The following is an 18,180-nucleotide window of genomic DNA, read 5'->3' as shown; positions in this document are numbered from 1 at the left end:
TCCTTGTGGATGACCACGATTGTAGCCAGACGCTGGTCCGGCGGGAGGGAGCCCACCGAGTGTGCCGCCAGGAACATAGCCCGGAGGTGGGGTGCCAGCGTATCCGGTCGTAACTTGTACAACTCGATAGGGAGACCATTCGGACCCATGGCCTTGCCGGAGGCAACCGAGCGTATGGCGAGGGCGATCTCGTCGGAGGTGGGAGCGGCGTCCAACGACACCCTGTCCTCCCCAGAAAGGGAGGGCAGCGCGATATCACTGAGCAGGGCGAGGGAATCCTCTTCCGAGCAGGAAGACACCGGGGAATACACCCCATGGAAATAATCCGCAAAGCAGGAGACAATTTCTTCTGGCTCGGTCACGCACACACCATCCGTTTTCTCAATCTGCGGGACCACACGATTCGCTCTCTCTTTTTTGTCCAACCACGCTATAAGCTTACCAGCCTTATCACCCACATCATACAAACGGCCCTGTTGCTCTCTACTGAGGCCCCTGGCCGCCTCTGTGACGAGGGCCCTGTAGGCCGCCTGCTTGAGTTGGAGGACATGTAATGCAGCATCCGTCACCCCACCTTCTAGATTCCCCTCCAACTCGGCTATTTCAGCCTCCATCCGGGTCACCTCCTCCCGCTCGCGCCTCCGGGCATGGGAAATGAGGGATAGGGCCTCTCCTCGGAGTACTGTCTTGAAGGCCTCCCATAGCGGTATGGCCGAAGGCACAGACCCCACATTCTCATCAAAATATCGCTGAAGGGATTTAATCAATGCAGCGCGAATGGAGGGGTCGCGCAGGTACCAAGGATTGATTGGGACCACCCTACCCTCACCCCTCGGAAAGACATCAAAGTGCAGTAGGAGCGGGGAGTGGTCCGAAATACCCCGTGGCAAATGGCGTACCTCTCCCACCCTCCCAAAATAGGCCGCCGGGACAAGGACATAGTCTAGTCGTGAGAGACTACCATGGGCTCCCGAGTGGAAAGTATACTGTAACTGCGCGGGGTGTTTTAAACGCCAGCAGTCCACTAATCCAAATGTATCTAAGAGGCCGGGGAGCCACGCCTGTGCCCGGGGGAGGTCCCTAGGGGGGTGACGATCCAAAGATCCAGATACCACCGCATTGAAATCCCCCCCCACAACCAAAAGCCCCCCCGGAAGGCCAAGGAGAAGGCGCCCAAGGTCCGCAAAGGTGGTCGACTGCAGCCCCGGCGGGATGTATATTGACACAAAGACAACCACTTTGCCCTCCAGTCTTCCCACCAAGACCGTATAGCGTCCCCTATCATCGTGGAGCACCTCATCAATCTCCAACGGGAGCGAGTTCTTCACCATGATGCCCACACCCCGTGAGCCGGACGTAAAGCCCGAGTGAGCCACTAGGCGATATCCACGCCGATTCATGGCGCAGAAGGAGTTACCAATGAGGTGTGTCTCCTGCAGAAAGACTACATCAGGCGAGATTCGCTTCAAAAATTGCAGGACCACACCCCGTTTGATCCTGTCCCCCAGTCCATTCACATTCCAGGATAACAAAGTTAGTTCCCTACCCCCATCATATACAAGAGCCATCATTCGTACCCCGGAGAGCACTTTAAAACCAACACAATAATACGTTTGCCTTGTGGTAAGAACGAACAACACCCCATCCCAACCCACCCACCCCAACAGAACTCCCCCCTCCCTGCACCCCTGCATGAGCCCAAACAGCCCCCCCAACGTGCAGTGTGCCTGTCGCCCCATATATAGTTAGACTAACTAAGCCCCCTAGAGGAGGAGGGAGAACCCCCAAGAGACCCAACACAACCTCCATAGGAGGGGAACTTACAAAAAACTGATGCAGAATTAAAAGTGGCATCATTTTCGTCCAGAGTGAGGCCCATTATGAGACCCTCAGTCCTGATCCAGCGTGCCGTCACCCCCCGCCGCCCCCCCACCGCCCCCCCGATCACGATCTCCGGGCAGAGTATCCAGCCAGTCCCCGGCCGCCTCGGGACGATCAAAGAAATGCGTGCGACCATCCACCTCCACACGCAACTTGGCCGGGAAAAGCATGGCATACTTGAGGTTTAGGTCCCGAAGACGGCGTTTGACACCTAGGAAGCTCAGTCTCTGCTTCTGGACCGCTGGAGTGAAATCAGGATAGAAATTAACCTCCATATTGTCTAGCTTGACCGGTCCATGCAGTCTGGAGGTTTGCAGGATAGCGTCTCTATCCCGAAAATTGAAAATCCGGGCGATGAGAGGTCTCGGAGGGGCTCCGACATTAGGCCGACCCCCGGGAACCCTGTGAGCCCTCTCCACAGCGAAGAACTTGCTCAGCCCCCGTGGCTGGAGATGGGTAGCAATCAGGTCCTCCACAAAAAGATCCGCCGCCGCCTCCTCGCGTCCCTCGGGCACCCCGATAATGCGGATGTTGTTCCTCCGTGCCCGACTCTCGGAGTCCTCCAGGCGCCGATCCATTAGCGCCGTCGCCCGACTAAGCCGGCGCACCTCCGTTTGCAAGGCCGCCACATCTGTCGTTAGGCCCGATGCGGTGTGGGCCAAAGAATCTACTCGGTCATCGGTTTTGGAAAGATCGGCCCTCACCAGGCCAACATCCACAAGGACCGAGTCAATCTTCTGCGCCAGTGTATCAAACCGCTGGCCCACCGAGGCCTTCATCTCGGCAATGGCGCCCATAACATCTCGCAGAGTCAAATCTGCGGGCAGGTCTGGGGCATCAGGAGGACTCTCAGGGGGCTTGCGCGGTCCATCGGGCGATCCCTTCTGGAGGGTGTAGCGGTCCATACTGTTGGCCTGATGGACGGCACCGCGCCGGGTCGATTTGGTCTTTACCCGGTCTCCATCTTGTTTCGTGGCCATTGCCGCCAGTCTCCCAGTCGCACCAGCCACGCCGTGTAGGGCAGGAAAGCAGACAGGCTCCGGGGGGGCCCAATATTTAAATTTTTGATATGTTTTATAAGCCATGCACAAATGGTGCCCTTCGGGCACCATTTGCACACGGGGTGGAGAGAGTGTGGATAATTTTTTTTTTTATTATTTTTTTAAAAAATATTTTAGTTTATCTCATTGGTAAAAAATCATGCACAATTGGTGCCCTTCGGGCACCAATTGCACACGGGGTGGAGAGAGTGTGGATAATTTTTTTTTTTTTTTTATTTTTTACCGTACGCGTACGGTAAGCGTAATCGGCAATATTACCAAAAAAATAAAAATTCAGTTTTTGGCCTTGGGGGATCTTTGGGGACTCCCTCAACATGGCTATGTGTGTGGGAGCTGTCTAAACAGCCCCTTTACATGTTTTTGGGCTTTATAATTTAAAAATCACTCTCAGTGCGAGAGAGAAAATGGCGGCCGCCGCTTCCTGGTTTCGGCCGATTCGAATGTTTACTAAGATCTAAGAGCCAATCAGAATCGCGCTCGCGCACGCCACCGTACGCGTACGGTAAGCGTACCGTAAGCGCACCGTAAGCTGGCTCAGATATATATATTGATTTAAAGGCTATTTTCTCAGAATCTACTGAACAGATTTACACCAAACCTACAAAAGGCACTTCCTTGACCTGAGGACTACCTCTCTGCCAAATTTCAAGTAATTCTGTTCAGCCGTTCGGGCTGTAGCCCTGTCTAAAGGTCCTATGGAAAAATGCATGGGAAAAACGCGTTTTGGGACCCCCCTTTTATCTCAGCCCCCGCTTGACGAATCCCCCCGAGACTTTCAGGGTAGGAGCGGAGCGTAGCGCCCCACCTATTTTGAAAAATTCGCGAGGATTCGTCGACCGGCGCCAAAGTTATTCAAAATAGAATGTTGCGGATTTCCTATGGAAACGTGGTCCTAACTATAACTACCTACTGGCGACCGCCAGTAGGTAATATATATATATATATATATATATATATATTTTTTTTTTTTAATTATTTTTCTTTATTGCCATTAATAAGTACAACAAAATTGAGCCATACATCATCATGAGTAATACCGTTATTGGGTAACATCACATACCGGGCGCTATCCATTTACATTCCCAATTAAATTGAAATATATTTAAATCAAATCTCTTACAATGCCATTCGCATATCGCCACCTTTCTCCCCTCACAGAGACCCCCCATGGGTAGCACGGCGTCAACATTTAGTCATTCAAGTCTGATTCGGAGTCTTTAGGTGGTGGGGCACATACGTTTCCCCGAAAGGTATTCCAGTTACCCCATACGAGTTTCCATTTTCGTGGACATCCCCTATTAATAAAAACTGCCTTTTCTGCCATCATGGTGCTATCAAGGTCTAGGCACCATTGCTGATGGGTGGGGGCCACCTGTGCCCCCCAGTGTTGTGCGATGTTCCGCTTGGCCAACGTGAAGGTCAGTGTCACCCATTCCTGCGCCGCGCAGCAGAGATCTGTTGGCTCCCACACAATAAGTATACATCTACGTGGCTCAGGGGGGACATCAATTCCGCAGACCTGGGTCACCGTGGCCACCACTGCCCTCCAATAGTGTTGAATGCTGGGACAATCCCAGATGGTGTGATAGAATGTGCCTATAGATCCACAGCCCCTAAGGCAAAGTGGCGTATCTGCCTTCCCTATTTTGTGAAGTGTCAATCTAGTGAAGTATGTTCTGTGCAGTATTTTCAACTGCACGCGATTTAGTCTGGAGGGGGTCGCAACCTCTCGCGGGGACACAAGCGCCTCCTGCCAACCTTGCTCGTCCATCTCACCTATCTCCGCCTGCCATCTCTCCCTAAGGGTCTGTGTAGGGTCTTTCTGATTGTTAATCAGTTTGCGATATGTTAATGAGATCGCTTTTTTAGTCAGAGAATCAGTTGGCAAACGGTCCTCCAGAGGTGAGGACGCGGGCAGATCACTTCCGGAGGTATGGCCCTTGTAAGGGCATGTTTTATTTGTAAGTACCTATATTGCTCGGTCTCTGCCATCTGGTACGTTGATTGGAGTTGCGCAACCGTGACCACCTCCCCCTTTTTCCACAGGTCGCCCACCCTGGAGATGCCTATCAGATCCCACTGTTTAAAACCTTTGCTCTTACGTAGCTTACCAAACCGGGGGAAGTCCCACAGTGGTGTATGTTGAGTTATCACTCCCTCCCATCGCACTGCTCGCTGTGCTCTAAACCAAACCTGAACCGTATGGGCCGTAGGGCAGATCAATTTGCTTATTTTTGATTTATCATATAGGGTGCCCATTATTCCGTCCGTGCCCATCATATGTCTATCCATACGTAAAGCCGGTTCGTCCTGGGGGGCGTGCAGCCATTGATTGATCACTATAAGTTGGGAGGCCCAGTAATATAGATTGATGTTTGGCAGTGCAATGCCACCGTCATACCAGCTCCGCATTAGTTTACGCAAAGCTATACGATGAGGTTTCCCCGCCCATAGCAGGTGACCCACCTCCGCCGCAATGGCTTTGAAATATGAGTCAGGTATTGGCATGGGTGTATTCTGTATTGCGTAAAGAAACCGGGGGAGGGCCATCATTTTAAACAACGCAGCCCGCCCCAACATTGTCAGCGGGAGGAAGTGCCAATTCTTCACATCACTCTTTAGCCTCTGCAGCGGCGGAAGTAGGTTACGTTCTGTAAAGTGTGCGTGGTTTGGTGTGATGTGGATGCCAAGATATTTAAAACCATTCAATGCTATCTGTATCTCAGCCCCTCTGGGCAGGCGTGGGGGAGGGCCGTTGAGTATATATAGTACAGATTTGTTCCAGTTAATGGAGTAACCAGAGACCCTGCCGTAGGAGGCGCAAATGTCTAATAGGCTATTGAGGGAGCGCTCTGGTTGTGTTAAATATAGTAGAATGTCATCTGCATAGAGGGAGATACGGTCCTCCCAGTCCTCTGTCCATTTCACTCCTTTTGTCCGGATCCATGCCGTGAGCGGCTCCAGCACTACCGCAAACAACAATGGGGAGAGGGGGCATCCCTGTCTGGTTCCGCGGCCCAGCGGAAAGTCTTTTGACAGTCGCCCGTTGACCGCTACCTGCGCCAGTGGCTGCGAATATAACAGCTGTATCCATGCACAGATTTTGGGTCCGAACCGCAGGCGCGGCAGTACCGCAAAAAGATATGGCCACAGATACCATATTATAGTAAATGGTCACCAGTGTGGGATTCACCGGGGACTCTGGAATGCTTGCTAGATGGTCTAGAAAGACCCCTGAGGGAAGCCGGTATATTGTACTGGTTGCAGATGGTGGAAAGGGGCAAGGCCCTCTCTTGGGACACTTAACAGCAATTGACCAATGGAACACTGTCTAAGTTTAAGTTCTACCAGATATCTGCTTGGCTTAAAAATCAGGGGAGAATTGATGCTGAGGTAAATTCTATGGTAAAGGATCTTCAAGATCCGAAACCAAGAAGGAAGGAGGTTTCATGCTGGTATGATACATGGTGGCAGCAGCGGAAGAAAGCATGCGGCCCCCTCATTTGGTCTGGGAAGGATACTTGTCAAGTGCGGAGTTGGAAGAGCTGTGGAAAGTATAAGCATGCTTTATTCTGTGATCAAATCTGTTGCTCTAAGGAGAAACCACTTCTTCACTTTGCATAGTCTACTGGATCTCGGTGAAGCTGGGGACCTAATGTAAGCGGTGTGGAGCTCTTGAAGCGGATGACGTCCACATGTTCGCCAGCTGCTTCACCCTGGAAAAATTCTGGAAGACTGTGGGTAAGAAAATTTCTAACATCTTGGTATGGGATGTGGAGGTACGACCCACTTTCGTCATGTTTGGTGTGGTGCAGCAAGAATCCGGTTCTGGGAGCCACTCAAAATTCCAAAGCCTCCTAATATTTTACTTGATTCTTTTGGCACGGAGGGAGATATGTAAAATGTGGTGCCAACCTCTACCTCCAATTGGGCAGGAGAGTTGGAACCCAGTGAGATACTTTATGGAATTGGACAATAAGTCCAGTCGGCTTAGGGAAAATGAGGAATCTGGGTCATTTTGGAATTTGTTGGAATCGGATGGACGTTTATGATGTCTGATTATACCTCTTGGTCAGCTTCAGGTGTATGGTGTTGGGTGGAGCCTCGACTCTGACATTGCCTGAAAATGGACCCAGATATAAGCAGGAGGGGCAGACGGATCAAGAGGATGCCTGCTTACCCGAGGTTACTGGAGGAAAATATATAAATGAATATATTACATTTTAGGACTAATTGTTGAGCCCATCTAATGTTTCTAAAAAATCAAATTTTGAGTCATCATTATCCGTGAAATATGGCAAAAAAGGCATAGTGGATGCAGTGATGATACACACACAACATTTACATGTGCTGAAATAAAGTGCTTCAGGCAACTAATTTGTAATTGCAGCTCATGCAAATCTGTGTACTATAATTTTGCAACCATTTTTATTTATTCCCAATTAGTGACTAGTTGTAAAATGTATACTTGAAGGGACTGTGAAAGGTAATCTTAGTGGCTGCAGTGTGCAAATCAATGCACTAGTGCTAATCGAAGTGTAAGTAGGAAAAAGAGCAGTGCAACCAGCAAACCCCTGAGGTTTTGTTAGCTTAGTACAGCTTGCAAGCATCTAAAACAGTGCTGAGATTTACCTACCAAGTGAAAGCACAGGTACTGACAGATTATCTGGTTAGAAGAGCAGACCCAACGTTCTAATTTGCTGCTGCCAGATTCTGGATTTCCCCTTCCCTCATCTCTGAGCAAGTAGTCCGTTCTACTTAAATAAAGGGGTTAAAAGCCTTGGCTCTGGGGTGACACTTTGTGCTGTGTTGTGTTGTATGCACCTTTATTGAAATTTATAAACCAACATACCTAGCCAAACGAGGATTTTGGCCCTTCACAATATTGCAGATGTAACTGAATGCAAGGGCTGTAACTGAATGCAAGGGTTGTAACTAATTGCCCTGCACCTATGATATGTAAATCAGAAGCCTTGCATTTTATTATATGTAAAGCAGAAAGTATTCCATAGCGCGAGCAGATCTCATAGCATGACCAGCTCTAGCAACAGCCACGGAGCATCATGCCCAACTGAACAACCAGCTGAGATGCTTTAATTTCAGGGCCTATCAGGTCACAATGCCTGCAGAAGAAGACAAGCCCGGCCACCAGTTATATGTCTCCGGAGGAGCACAATGCAAGTCACCCCTATCGCCATGATTAGGAAAACACTGACACAACTGGTTACTAGCCAAGTGGACATACATGCAGCATGCACCACTCACTATCAAACCCTCTATGATCTTCCACCTGTAGACCGCCACGCCCACATTTGAGACTTTCTCAACAGGGTCACATTGCCGGTCATCGATCCCCTAGTGCAAGTAAATACACCTATAGGAGCGCTGCCACGAGTAAGACTCCAGGATTAGATGGTCTGCCCGTCGAGTTCTATAAAGCCTATGAGACCTACTGGCTCCTAAGATGCTGGAACTATATTGGGCTGTGTTAACGGAAGGGCCGCTTCTGCCAGCACTCCGTGACTCATTATATTGCTCATTGTCTATGCTTGAGATAGATTACAAAATACTAAGCAAAATCATAGTGGTACGACTTCGTGATCGCTGTCCCCACCTGGTTCATCCCGACCAGAATGGCTTCATCCCCGGCAGATCCACCACACTCAATGTCCGTAGGCTGCACAGAGTGATAGAGCTAGCCCCTATCGACTGGCCCCATACGGCATGTTAAGTATTAGACCTGGAGAAGCAATTTAATACAGTAGACTGGGGATTCATGCTCTCGACATTAACATCCATGGGCATAACTAGCAGGCTCCAAAGATTATCACTCTTCTACACAGATTCCACTGCTTGAGTGAAGTTCAGGCAATTCATTTCTGCCAGATTCTCGGTGAGCAGAGAAACGCACCAGAGATGAGATCTGTGTCCGCTCCTCTTTGCCTTAGCAATGGAGCCCCTGGTGAAGCGGCTCCAACAGCAGAGCCAGGTGTGGGGCATACCGTTAGAAATAGAGACACATATTGCCTCCCTGTACGCAGACAACGTACTGATCTATGTCAGCGACATCTGAAATGGTATTTCGGAGATCGAGGGCATCCTGATGGAATTCCAGACTGCTTCTGGCTTGGGAGTGAACTGGGCAAAGCCCTGTCTCTTCCCGATCCACCCAGAATGCCCGCCGCAGCACTTAATAGTGGGCTCGCACCTCCTCCGCTGGGAGCCACGCACCTTTTGATATTTCTGCATTAATATCATACCACACATACTAGGGCCATCACCTCCCTACGTCCCCAAATGGCATTCTGGAGCATGCTTCCATTCACTGTCCAAGGTAGGGTATCCCTGACTAAAATGGTGATGCGCCCACATCTCCTATATTTTCCACAATTTTCCAGTGAACATATCCAAAAGCACGTTCTGCGCCCTTCACGCTATGCTGGGGGGCTTCCTCTGGAATAAAAGTAAGAGTTGAGTCGCTCTGTACAAGTTGCTGCTATCAGTTGACAAAGGGGGCCTCTCCTAACTTTGAAATTATTACTTAGTGGCGCAACTACAATGCCCTGCCCGCTGGCTAGCGGTACGACTACTGGAAGAACTGGGACTGTCATAAACCGACCGCGCACAAGTGGTATGAGAGGCCTTATTATCACAAGGGAGGATTCCCTGAGAAGCCAACAATCTGCTGCTTGTAGCACATAATAGCTGTAGCACATAATAGCTTTCGCAGGAGCCTGCGTCTTATGCAGACTATATCACAGTATTACCCGGCGCGATCTGCATCAGTTCCATCGGGCCTTTTCGGGAATTTGTCAGGAGGGAGGGAGGGACTGACGACATGGGAGACTGCCGGTGTTGGCACCCTGAGCACTCTGTTCCATAATGGCATACTCATACCCTTCAAGCAGTTACAGACTGAGTGTGAATTACAGGCAGGCCATTTCTTGGCCCATGGCCATCTGTTGGCCAGACTGTGGCAGACAGCTGACATGAAGCCTGAGCAGCACCGACTGGTTCACACGCAGCACACTAAAGGCGGGGGCTGCCGGCTCATCACCTGCCTCACATGAGCCCTGGCATATACATCTCAGGACACCTTGCTGCCAACCCATAGGTGCTGGGAAAAAGACATAGGCCGGGAATTGGCACAAAAGGAATGGAACAGGGTTCTGCTATATCCACATTAAACTTCCCCTTAATGCCAAGTTTCAACATATTCAGTATAACATTTAACACAGAGCCTATCTCACCCCAGCACGATTACTTAGGGTATGTGGGTGTACTCCGCATTGCGCTTGGTGTCAGGCACCGGATGCGGATATGGCTCATATGTTTTGGCGGTGTACTGTGATGGCAGCCGTTTGGCGGAAGATCACAGTCGCACTGATTGATATCATGGGGCATGGAGATCTATACACCATGGCAAGCGGAGTCCGAGGCCTGTTTAAGCGTAAGAAAACAGGAAGCACTACAAACTGTTTCATAGACCTGGTGTTGCTTATAATTCGCAGGTTCATCGCCATGCACTGGAAGGCTAACACGCCACCTGGGTTAAAACACTGGTGCACAGGACTTTGAAGTAAACTGGCAATGCAGGTAAAATAGTTGTTTTGCCTTGGCTAGTTTCCACTTCTCAAAATTGTGCCACCATGGAGACTAAAAGAAATGAAGAGGCAACAGAATTGTGAGGAAGAAAGTTTAAATCAACTATGTGTCCACAAATAAATAGTGCTTTCAAAAGCGAAGGATCCTCAAACAATATGGAGATAAAAAAAGAAAGAATACTTTAAAATCATACTGCATATTGGGAATCTGAAGCAGCCTATCTCCCTTAAAGAAGCAGAGTCCTTTATAATTTCTCTTCCCTTTAAAATGAGGGAAAAAGCTGTTGCGTAAAGTTGTGAACTGCCTTTAAAAAAAAAAAAGAAATACTGTAATTTGTTCTAAGATTCGAAATGCAGATGGAGATAATCCATGTATGTGAACATTGACGACTGCATGACACAGAATTTCCTTGTTTTTTCTTAATTCAACAAAGTAATCGTCACCTAAAAGGATTGCATACATAAGGCTGCAAGTTGACACAACAGATGAGATAAAAGATTCACCTTCTTTGAACACATTAACAACAAGGGAATTCTACATGCATACACATTTAGTGAGACCACTGAGTGAAGATTGGGACAGCTATTCTTATGCTCTCACTCTTCTTTTCTAAAGTTTAACAAAACCTTAAATATCTTGATATTTCCTTTTTCTTCTGATGAATAAGTAATCCTGGCCGATACCTATTTAGGTCGAGCATTCGAGACCTCTAGTATATACTTTAGTATATACTTACCTATATGTGTATGTACTTTGTGGGTTCTGGAGATCAGCCCTAGGACTGGTCTGCTTCCGCTTAGGGACTTTTTTTCTGTTCAACTGCCTCTATTTAACTGTCTTGATAGAAAACGACTAGTAGAGGTAAGTAAAATACCAGAATTGCTTTCTGCTTGTTTAACTGCCTCTATTTAACTGTCTTGATAGAAAACGACCAGCAGAGGTCAGTAAAATACCAGAATTGCTTCCTGCTGAGAAACTTTCTTTTTAAAAATTTTCTGGCAACTGCCTCTATTTAACTTTCTTGATAGAAAACGGCCAGCAGAGGTCAGTAAAATGCCAGAATCACTTTAGCATTCTCTAGATTCCAGTCCTTAGAAATGGTCTTCCACTAGCACCCTTAGACAATAATATTTTTTTTCAAATCTTGTATGGTCAGTGATATGACCACCGAAGGCCCGGATTTTTTATTAAACACAGAGCTTTGGACAATACCATGTCCCACAGAAAGGCAATATTTCTCTCCATGTGTTCCCATACCTGGCGTCTCACGCAGTTTTGTGCCTAATTTCCCTCCATTTTAAAGAACAGTAGATGTTTCAGCACCCAGGCAAATGTGCTGCATAGCTAAATACATATAAGGTCCCAAAGGCGAGACCGATTGCATTGCAAAGGCTTGTTTGTTACAAGCACTGGTATTGTTTAAGCAACATGATACTTTTTTGGGTGAACAACTGCACTATATTAGAAACTATAAATACAAACAAATAAAATAGTGAAGTGTGGATTTATGTTCTTCCCAGCTATTGAAGAATACATACGAAAAGATACAAAAACGTAATGACTCTAGCAAATATGCACTTAATACAACACAAAAGGTCTTGTAATCCACATCATGTCATGTTCTAGCAAGCCAGCTTTAGTCCCCATTCTCCTGCACTGCAAAATACTTTACCCTGTAAGTCCAATCACCTAATTTCCCAGTCATGACAAAAAGCAGAAGGTTGTTAGTCATGCCGTGTAGTAGAACAAGTGGGCGTGAAGAGTTTTGAAAACTATGTATTAGATGGCGATGAAGACTGTTATATAGCCTTCATTATCTTATGTTCAATTAGGGGCATGTAGTGCGTGCTGCTGAATAAGTTGACTGGTGGTGTGTGCAGAGGGTTTTGGTCTTTCTTTGTAAAGGCAGGTGTGTGGTTTTGGAGTTAGCGATGAGATTGACATTTCATGGAAGACATTTTGGTTTTATCTGTATTCAGATAAAACACTTTAAAGTTAATACCCAACATATTTATGACAGACCCTAAAGTTCTGCTGCATATAGTGTAATAGAACTCCTAAAAGATTATTTGGGCAACAAGGTTTTCGCAAAGTAGAATACCATAATCTGCCTCCTCTTTTATCAATATTGGCCACATATGAAAATAATTCCCAGGTAACAAACTGTTTAATATCAGGAAAAGAATCTTGTTAACATGCAATACGAATGTAATCCACTACTTATGCCAACGGTCTTCCCTCGTAAAAAGGTATCCTTTGCAGGCTTCATATTTGGACATCCGCCCCAACTCCTGATTACTTCAGTGCTCAAGTTCAAGTGTTTTTGGGCGGGTAACTGTGCCTCTTCCTTCCTGGATGCAAAAACTTGGAATGCTCTTTCACCGCATTTAAAACAATTATCTATCCTCTTTTACATTTGTTACCAAATTAAAACCTGGTGCTTTAGACATGAATGCAGACTGACTGGGCTTACCATGGAACTTTTACGGTTAGAGTCTCCTTCAATAGCACCTGCTCTGAAGGATGAATGCCTGAGCTCTACAGAAGTTTACCGAGATAAAGGATTACCTGAAGGATAAAAATTTATTCTACGCTCTCTTTCCCAGGGAGGTGAGAGAGAGCCCGTATCAGAATGGGCTCCTTGATGATCAGAACCAGATTCTGTTCGTTCATGTGTAGTAGAATACTCTGCATTGTCTCCTGGGCTTCTTGAGGCTAAATGTAATGGAAAAAGCAAACATATAATGTTAGGGTTACATATTTGAAAATGAATTAGTAAATGGCTGGTATAGACAGATTAAGTCTAAGTACTTTATTCATATTATCATATATTAATAAAGATAATTCAAGCCAGCTAATTTCAATTCTGAAGTTACAAATTGTAACATGCACAGTCTGTGCAACATTTGGTGTTACTGCTTGTGGTAACGCCTGACAAAGTACAGAGTTCTCCAAACCTCTATACAATTGATAATGTGGGTGTTGGTTTTCACAGTAGCATGCCTTTGCAGAAGACATTACACTTTCATTATTGACCATGGTAGTAACAGAGCATGTAGAAGAGTGAACACTTTTTCCTAATCAATATATAAGGAGCACACAGTAAAAATAGTGTGCAAGTGTTTTGTTCCATGGGTGTCTAGCACTTAGTGCTTTTATCAGTGATATCAATAATAAGACGGCCATGTGGCTCACTGAGTTAAGCATTTGCTGAAGACATCTATGTGTGACTACCTTGTTATGCGTTTGAATGCTCGCATGGCTAACTCAATCTTTGGAAATTGATAAACAACATTCCATTAAATGGAAAAATAATAACAAGTATTAGTAACTTGCCCAGAAATACCCCAGCCATGGTATTCAGTGCTACAACAAACAAATGATGGACGGAATGCTGACAATGCATACATTCTCCCCCAGTCAAGAGATCTGGGTTAAATCCATCCTTCTTTTGCCCACTACACCACCCCAGTTTAGACATGGCCATATGCAAATCAGTCTTGACCCTGTGCCTCATGGGAACAGTCCAGCCCGAACTGCCAAGCCATGTCTTCCCTGGACCTTAACCCAGATCTCTTGACTGGGGGAGAATGTCTGCATTGTCAGCATTCCGTCCATCATTTGTTTGTTGTAATGGTATTCAGTGTAACATAAAAAATAAATAAAAAAATGTATATAATTATTATTTAAATAGAGGGTGTGACGGAGTTGGTGTCTATACGTTAACAATTTCACATAAGTATTTTTTAAGAACCATACAAATTATTTTTTTTAAGAATAGGAGAGTTGGACTGAGGTTTAAGGAAATATCTGTATTGAAGAAGGTACTGAAAGGGGAACAATATGTTTTAGCGAACAGAATTCTTTATCTCTGGAGTTGAGACTTTGAGGCACATGCATCATTGTAGGCAATTGCGATTCCATAATTGCGATTATTAAGGAATCGCAATTATGGAATCGCAATCGCAATTGCCTATGCATATGCCTTAATTGCAAATTCAAATTGCGATTCGCAATTAAGGAATAGCTTCCAATTCATTCCTCGAGGCCCATAGGAATGAATGGGAATGGCAATTTTGCAAGTACCAAATAGGTACTCACAAATTGCGAGTGCATTCTCAAGGGTGCAAGGGGGCCAAAAGGCCACCCTGATGCACCCCTGAAATCTGCATGTGATCACATGTTGCGCACAGCACAACATGGCACTTTGAAAAATGCACTTTTGTGCATTTTTCAAAGCTTTCACAATTTACCATCAACTTTAAATTGATTGTAATTTGCGATCCCAAATTGCAAAATCGCAATTTTAAAGTGCATCTTGTATTGCATTTAGGGAATCGCAAGTTGCGATTCCCTAAATGCATTCACAATTTAGGTAATCGCAAAATTTGCGATTACCTAAATTGCGAGATTGTATTTGGGTTGATGCATCCCAAATGCAAAAATACCAGTCGCGCTGCCCCTTAGCGACCGGTATTTACCATGATGCATGTGCCCCTATTTTGTCTTCATTCTTTGGTTCATATAAAGTGTTCAAATTAGGAGTAAACATATTGTTCTTTCATGGATTTCTTACAGAAGCCAGATGATAAATATCCAGACTACAAGAAGAATGAAAGGACACTGCACAGCTTTTCTACAATATTCTATAGGGTTTTAAATAATGAGCCATCCCCATACTACCAAAGACAGTCTCTGGCTGAATAATAGTGTAATGAATGCCTGACGGTCATGGTCACTAGGAAACACGTTGTATGTGTGTTTGAGTATCTGGAATCACTGGGTTAGGATTATTAAATGTGATATCACTTTTGTGCAGGGCAAAGATTTTTGTATTGTTCAGAATTTTAAAAAAAATCTGTGCTATCAGTCCCAACCTTAGGGCTCTGCTATTTTACTTAGGGGGGCATTGCCACACACAGACCTGATCTATCATTTCTCTTAGGCAGCTGCTCCACTGATAATTTAAAAGCAGAAGAACACAAGAAAAGAGTGAACGTCTGTGGTGTTACTATAGTGCTAAATTGAACTCCTTGCATCAAGGTCATAATCACTAAGTGGAATGCCCCACTGAGTACGCAGGGATGCGCTTGCACAGCGAGTCGTATTTCATAATTACATGCAGAATGAAGACATGTCAATGGCCTGATGAAAGATCTGGCATTGGTAAAGCAGTCAAAAGCCTCCGTTTTTGTATGAGCTGATAATAAACACGTGATGGTATAGCCATCAGATACAACAATATTTATAATAAAAATGTCTTTACTTCAATTATACAACATTTGGACACATGTTCTATATAGATATTTAAGAGGAGAGCCATAAGCACGAGCCGAGCTCCATGGGAGTGTCATCCTAAGAAGAAAAGGTTTTTAAAACCAGGATATTTAAAGAACAAATCCCTGCGAACATTACATCTGGTAAATGCTCAGCCCTGCCTCGTCTTACTGGATCAGATGTCAGCCAAGGGGGAACTTTTCCCTAAAACTATTGACTATTAGTCACCGGCATAAATAAAGAAATTGCTTGTTGTGAACTTGCAAAGCATGTTTAAGGTAACTCCCTCTCACTGGATGTGAAAGAAAACGTGTCACTCAGGCCAGAGTGCGGCTATGTACTGCCGAGGGCCTACTGCTTGCTAATGTATCTCGGTGAATTTATAGTCACCAGGAAAAAACAAGTAACTTACCTGCACACTGTGGTGCTCCAATATTGATATCTTTCAGAGATTCACATGCTTGAATCTTCCCCGTCATCATGGTGGGAGTCCCACAGTAATAATAAGCAGTGCTATACCTAAGCATTGAAAACCATAGAAAAGCCAAGTGGCATTGGTAACCAATTAAATATTGTTTTATTAGAACCAAACTTCAACCAATCAGAACCCAGACCATGAAGCACTCGTCCCCTGAGAGCCACCACACCTCAGATTTCGAGCATAAGGGTAAAGTAAAAGAACATAAGAGGTATACTGAGAAATTTGTCAGTGGCCTTCAACACTGCCCCCACTCCAGGCTTTTAGCGTATCTCCAATCTAGCTGGGTAGTAGGAAAGGCATTGGACTTTCTTCTTGGAGAGCAGAGAAGAGGAAGTATGGGTCCCCTCTTTTTCTTCAAAATCCCTGGAGCTAATAGTGGAGGTGCCTCAGGCCTCTGCCTTGAGTCCCACACTGTTAATTTCACACCAAAAGCCCAGCTGGCGGAAGTCTTAGGGGCAAAAGTGATTTAAATATGCTGAGGACATACAGCTGCTGTTCTCCTGTGAAAAGAGAAGTGATTGCAGGTGAATCCATTCAATCTTGTCTAGGAGGTGTATTTCATTGGATGACCACCAATCAACTGAATCTGGGTGTCAAAGTTAAACAGCTGTCTATCTTTCCAAACACAAATTAATTTTGTGGTAGGTGCGTGATTTGGTTTGCTGCACATTTTCTGCTAGGAAGTTGGTCGTCCAAGGCCTCATAACTTCGAGGTTGGATTGTGCGAATGACCAGTATCTATGACTACCTAACTACCTGACCAATAGACTGCAGATGGTACAGAACACAGCACCCCAATTTCTTCTTAGCCTATCTCCAGGAACGCATGTGTCCTCTCACCTTTGTGCCTTCCACTGGCTTCCAATAAGGAAGACGATCCTGTTTAAAGTGCTGGTCCTATTCCACAAAGCACTCCATCAGACAAGTGCGGGCTAGCCAAAGGGCAAGAATCAGCTATTACGTTCTCCCTAGGAACTTTCAATCAGCCAACAGCCTCCAGGCAAGGATCTCCAAGATTCGCCATGCCAGAGCTGGGGGACGGGGGTTCTCTTATTTGGTGCCGCCCTCCTGAGTTACACTCTGTGGACTCTATTTTCCTGTTCAAAAAAAGGTGGAAAACATGTTTTTTTACAAGGAATACTTTGGCAAACATTATGTTCCCCCCGCTTGGTGAGAGAGAACATGGTTGTGGTATTGTACGTCGTTATCAAGGCAGAGGAATTGCATATTCTGGGAAGAAAAAATTGCAGGTCTAAGAAAATGGCCTTAAATTACACAAGATTAATATGAATCCTTCCTTCTTGAGAAGACCATTTTCAATGAATTTCTAGGTCCTGCAGGTGAGCTCTCCAACCCTCTAGACAAAGGTTGCTGTCATTACGGTTTGGGTCTGCACAGGAATGAATAATAGGCCCTAAGAGATGTTTCATATTTTTCCCCACCAAGCCATTGCTAATTTCACAACTGTGGGAATTGTGGTTGTGTCTTTTAAAGTTCCCTGGGCTTAAACCCATTGTGCATCCAATTGCTCTTGTAAGGGTCTCATGCGCAGATGGCAATTTGGGATTAATGAAACGCAAGGTGACATCATTCCCAACTTTGACTTGAACGTACGAAAAGAAGTGAACTTTTTTCCTGAGATGGTAGCTGTTATTGCTTTTATACATTGAATTATTTTTGCAGTTGGGTATGCCTTACAGATGTTCCTATCAGAATTACCCAAAGGAAATTCGACCAACTGGATGGAGTTAAGGCTGACTTTTCTTTGTTCAGCTGTAGACCTAAAGTTTTGAATAGCCGAAAACCAGCGCAAGTAGATCTTCTTACTGATGGCAATGTGAGGCCCTTAATAAGCCAGTCGTCCTGGTATGGGAA

The 18,180-nt window shown here is 45.7% G+C and overlaps 1 protein-coding gene across 6 annotated transcripts in view; it reads right to left on the bottom strand.

Annotated features, from left to right (window-relative positions):
- MIA2 (MIA SH3 domain ER export factor 2) overlaps positions 1-18,180 on the bottom strand; it is a 635,554-nt gene that overhangs the window by 66,510 nt on the left and 550,864 nt on the right. For all 6 annotated transcript variants that reach the window (XM_085626929.1, XM_085626930.1, XM_085626931.1 and 3 more), the window contains exon 25: positions 13,116-13,262. In XM_085626929.1, coding sequence (XP_085483055.1) covers positions 13,116-13,262 — 147 coding nt within the window. The remainder of the gene's footprint in view (positions 1-13,115; positions 13,263-18,180) is intronic.

Source organism: Triturus cristatus, chromosome 9 (genome assembly GCF_964204655.1).
Source record: "Triturus cristatus chromosome 9, aTriCri1.1, whole genome shotgun sequence".
Taxonomy (NCBI): Eukaryota; Metazoa; Chordata; class Amphibia; order Caudata; family Salamandridae; genus Triturus; species Triturus cristatus.
Note: the sequence above shows the minus strand (reverse complement) of the source record. Positions and strands in the feature narration are given on the sequence as shown.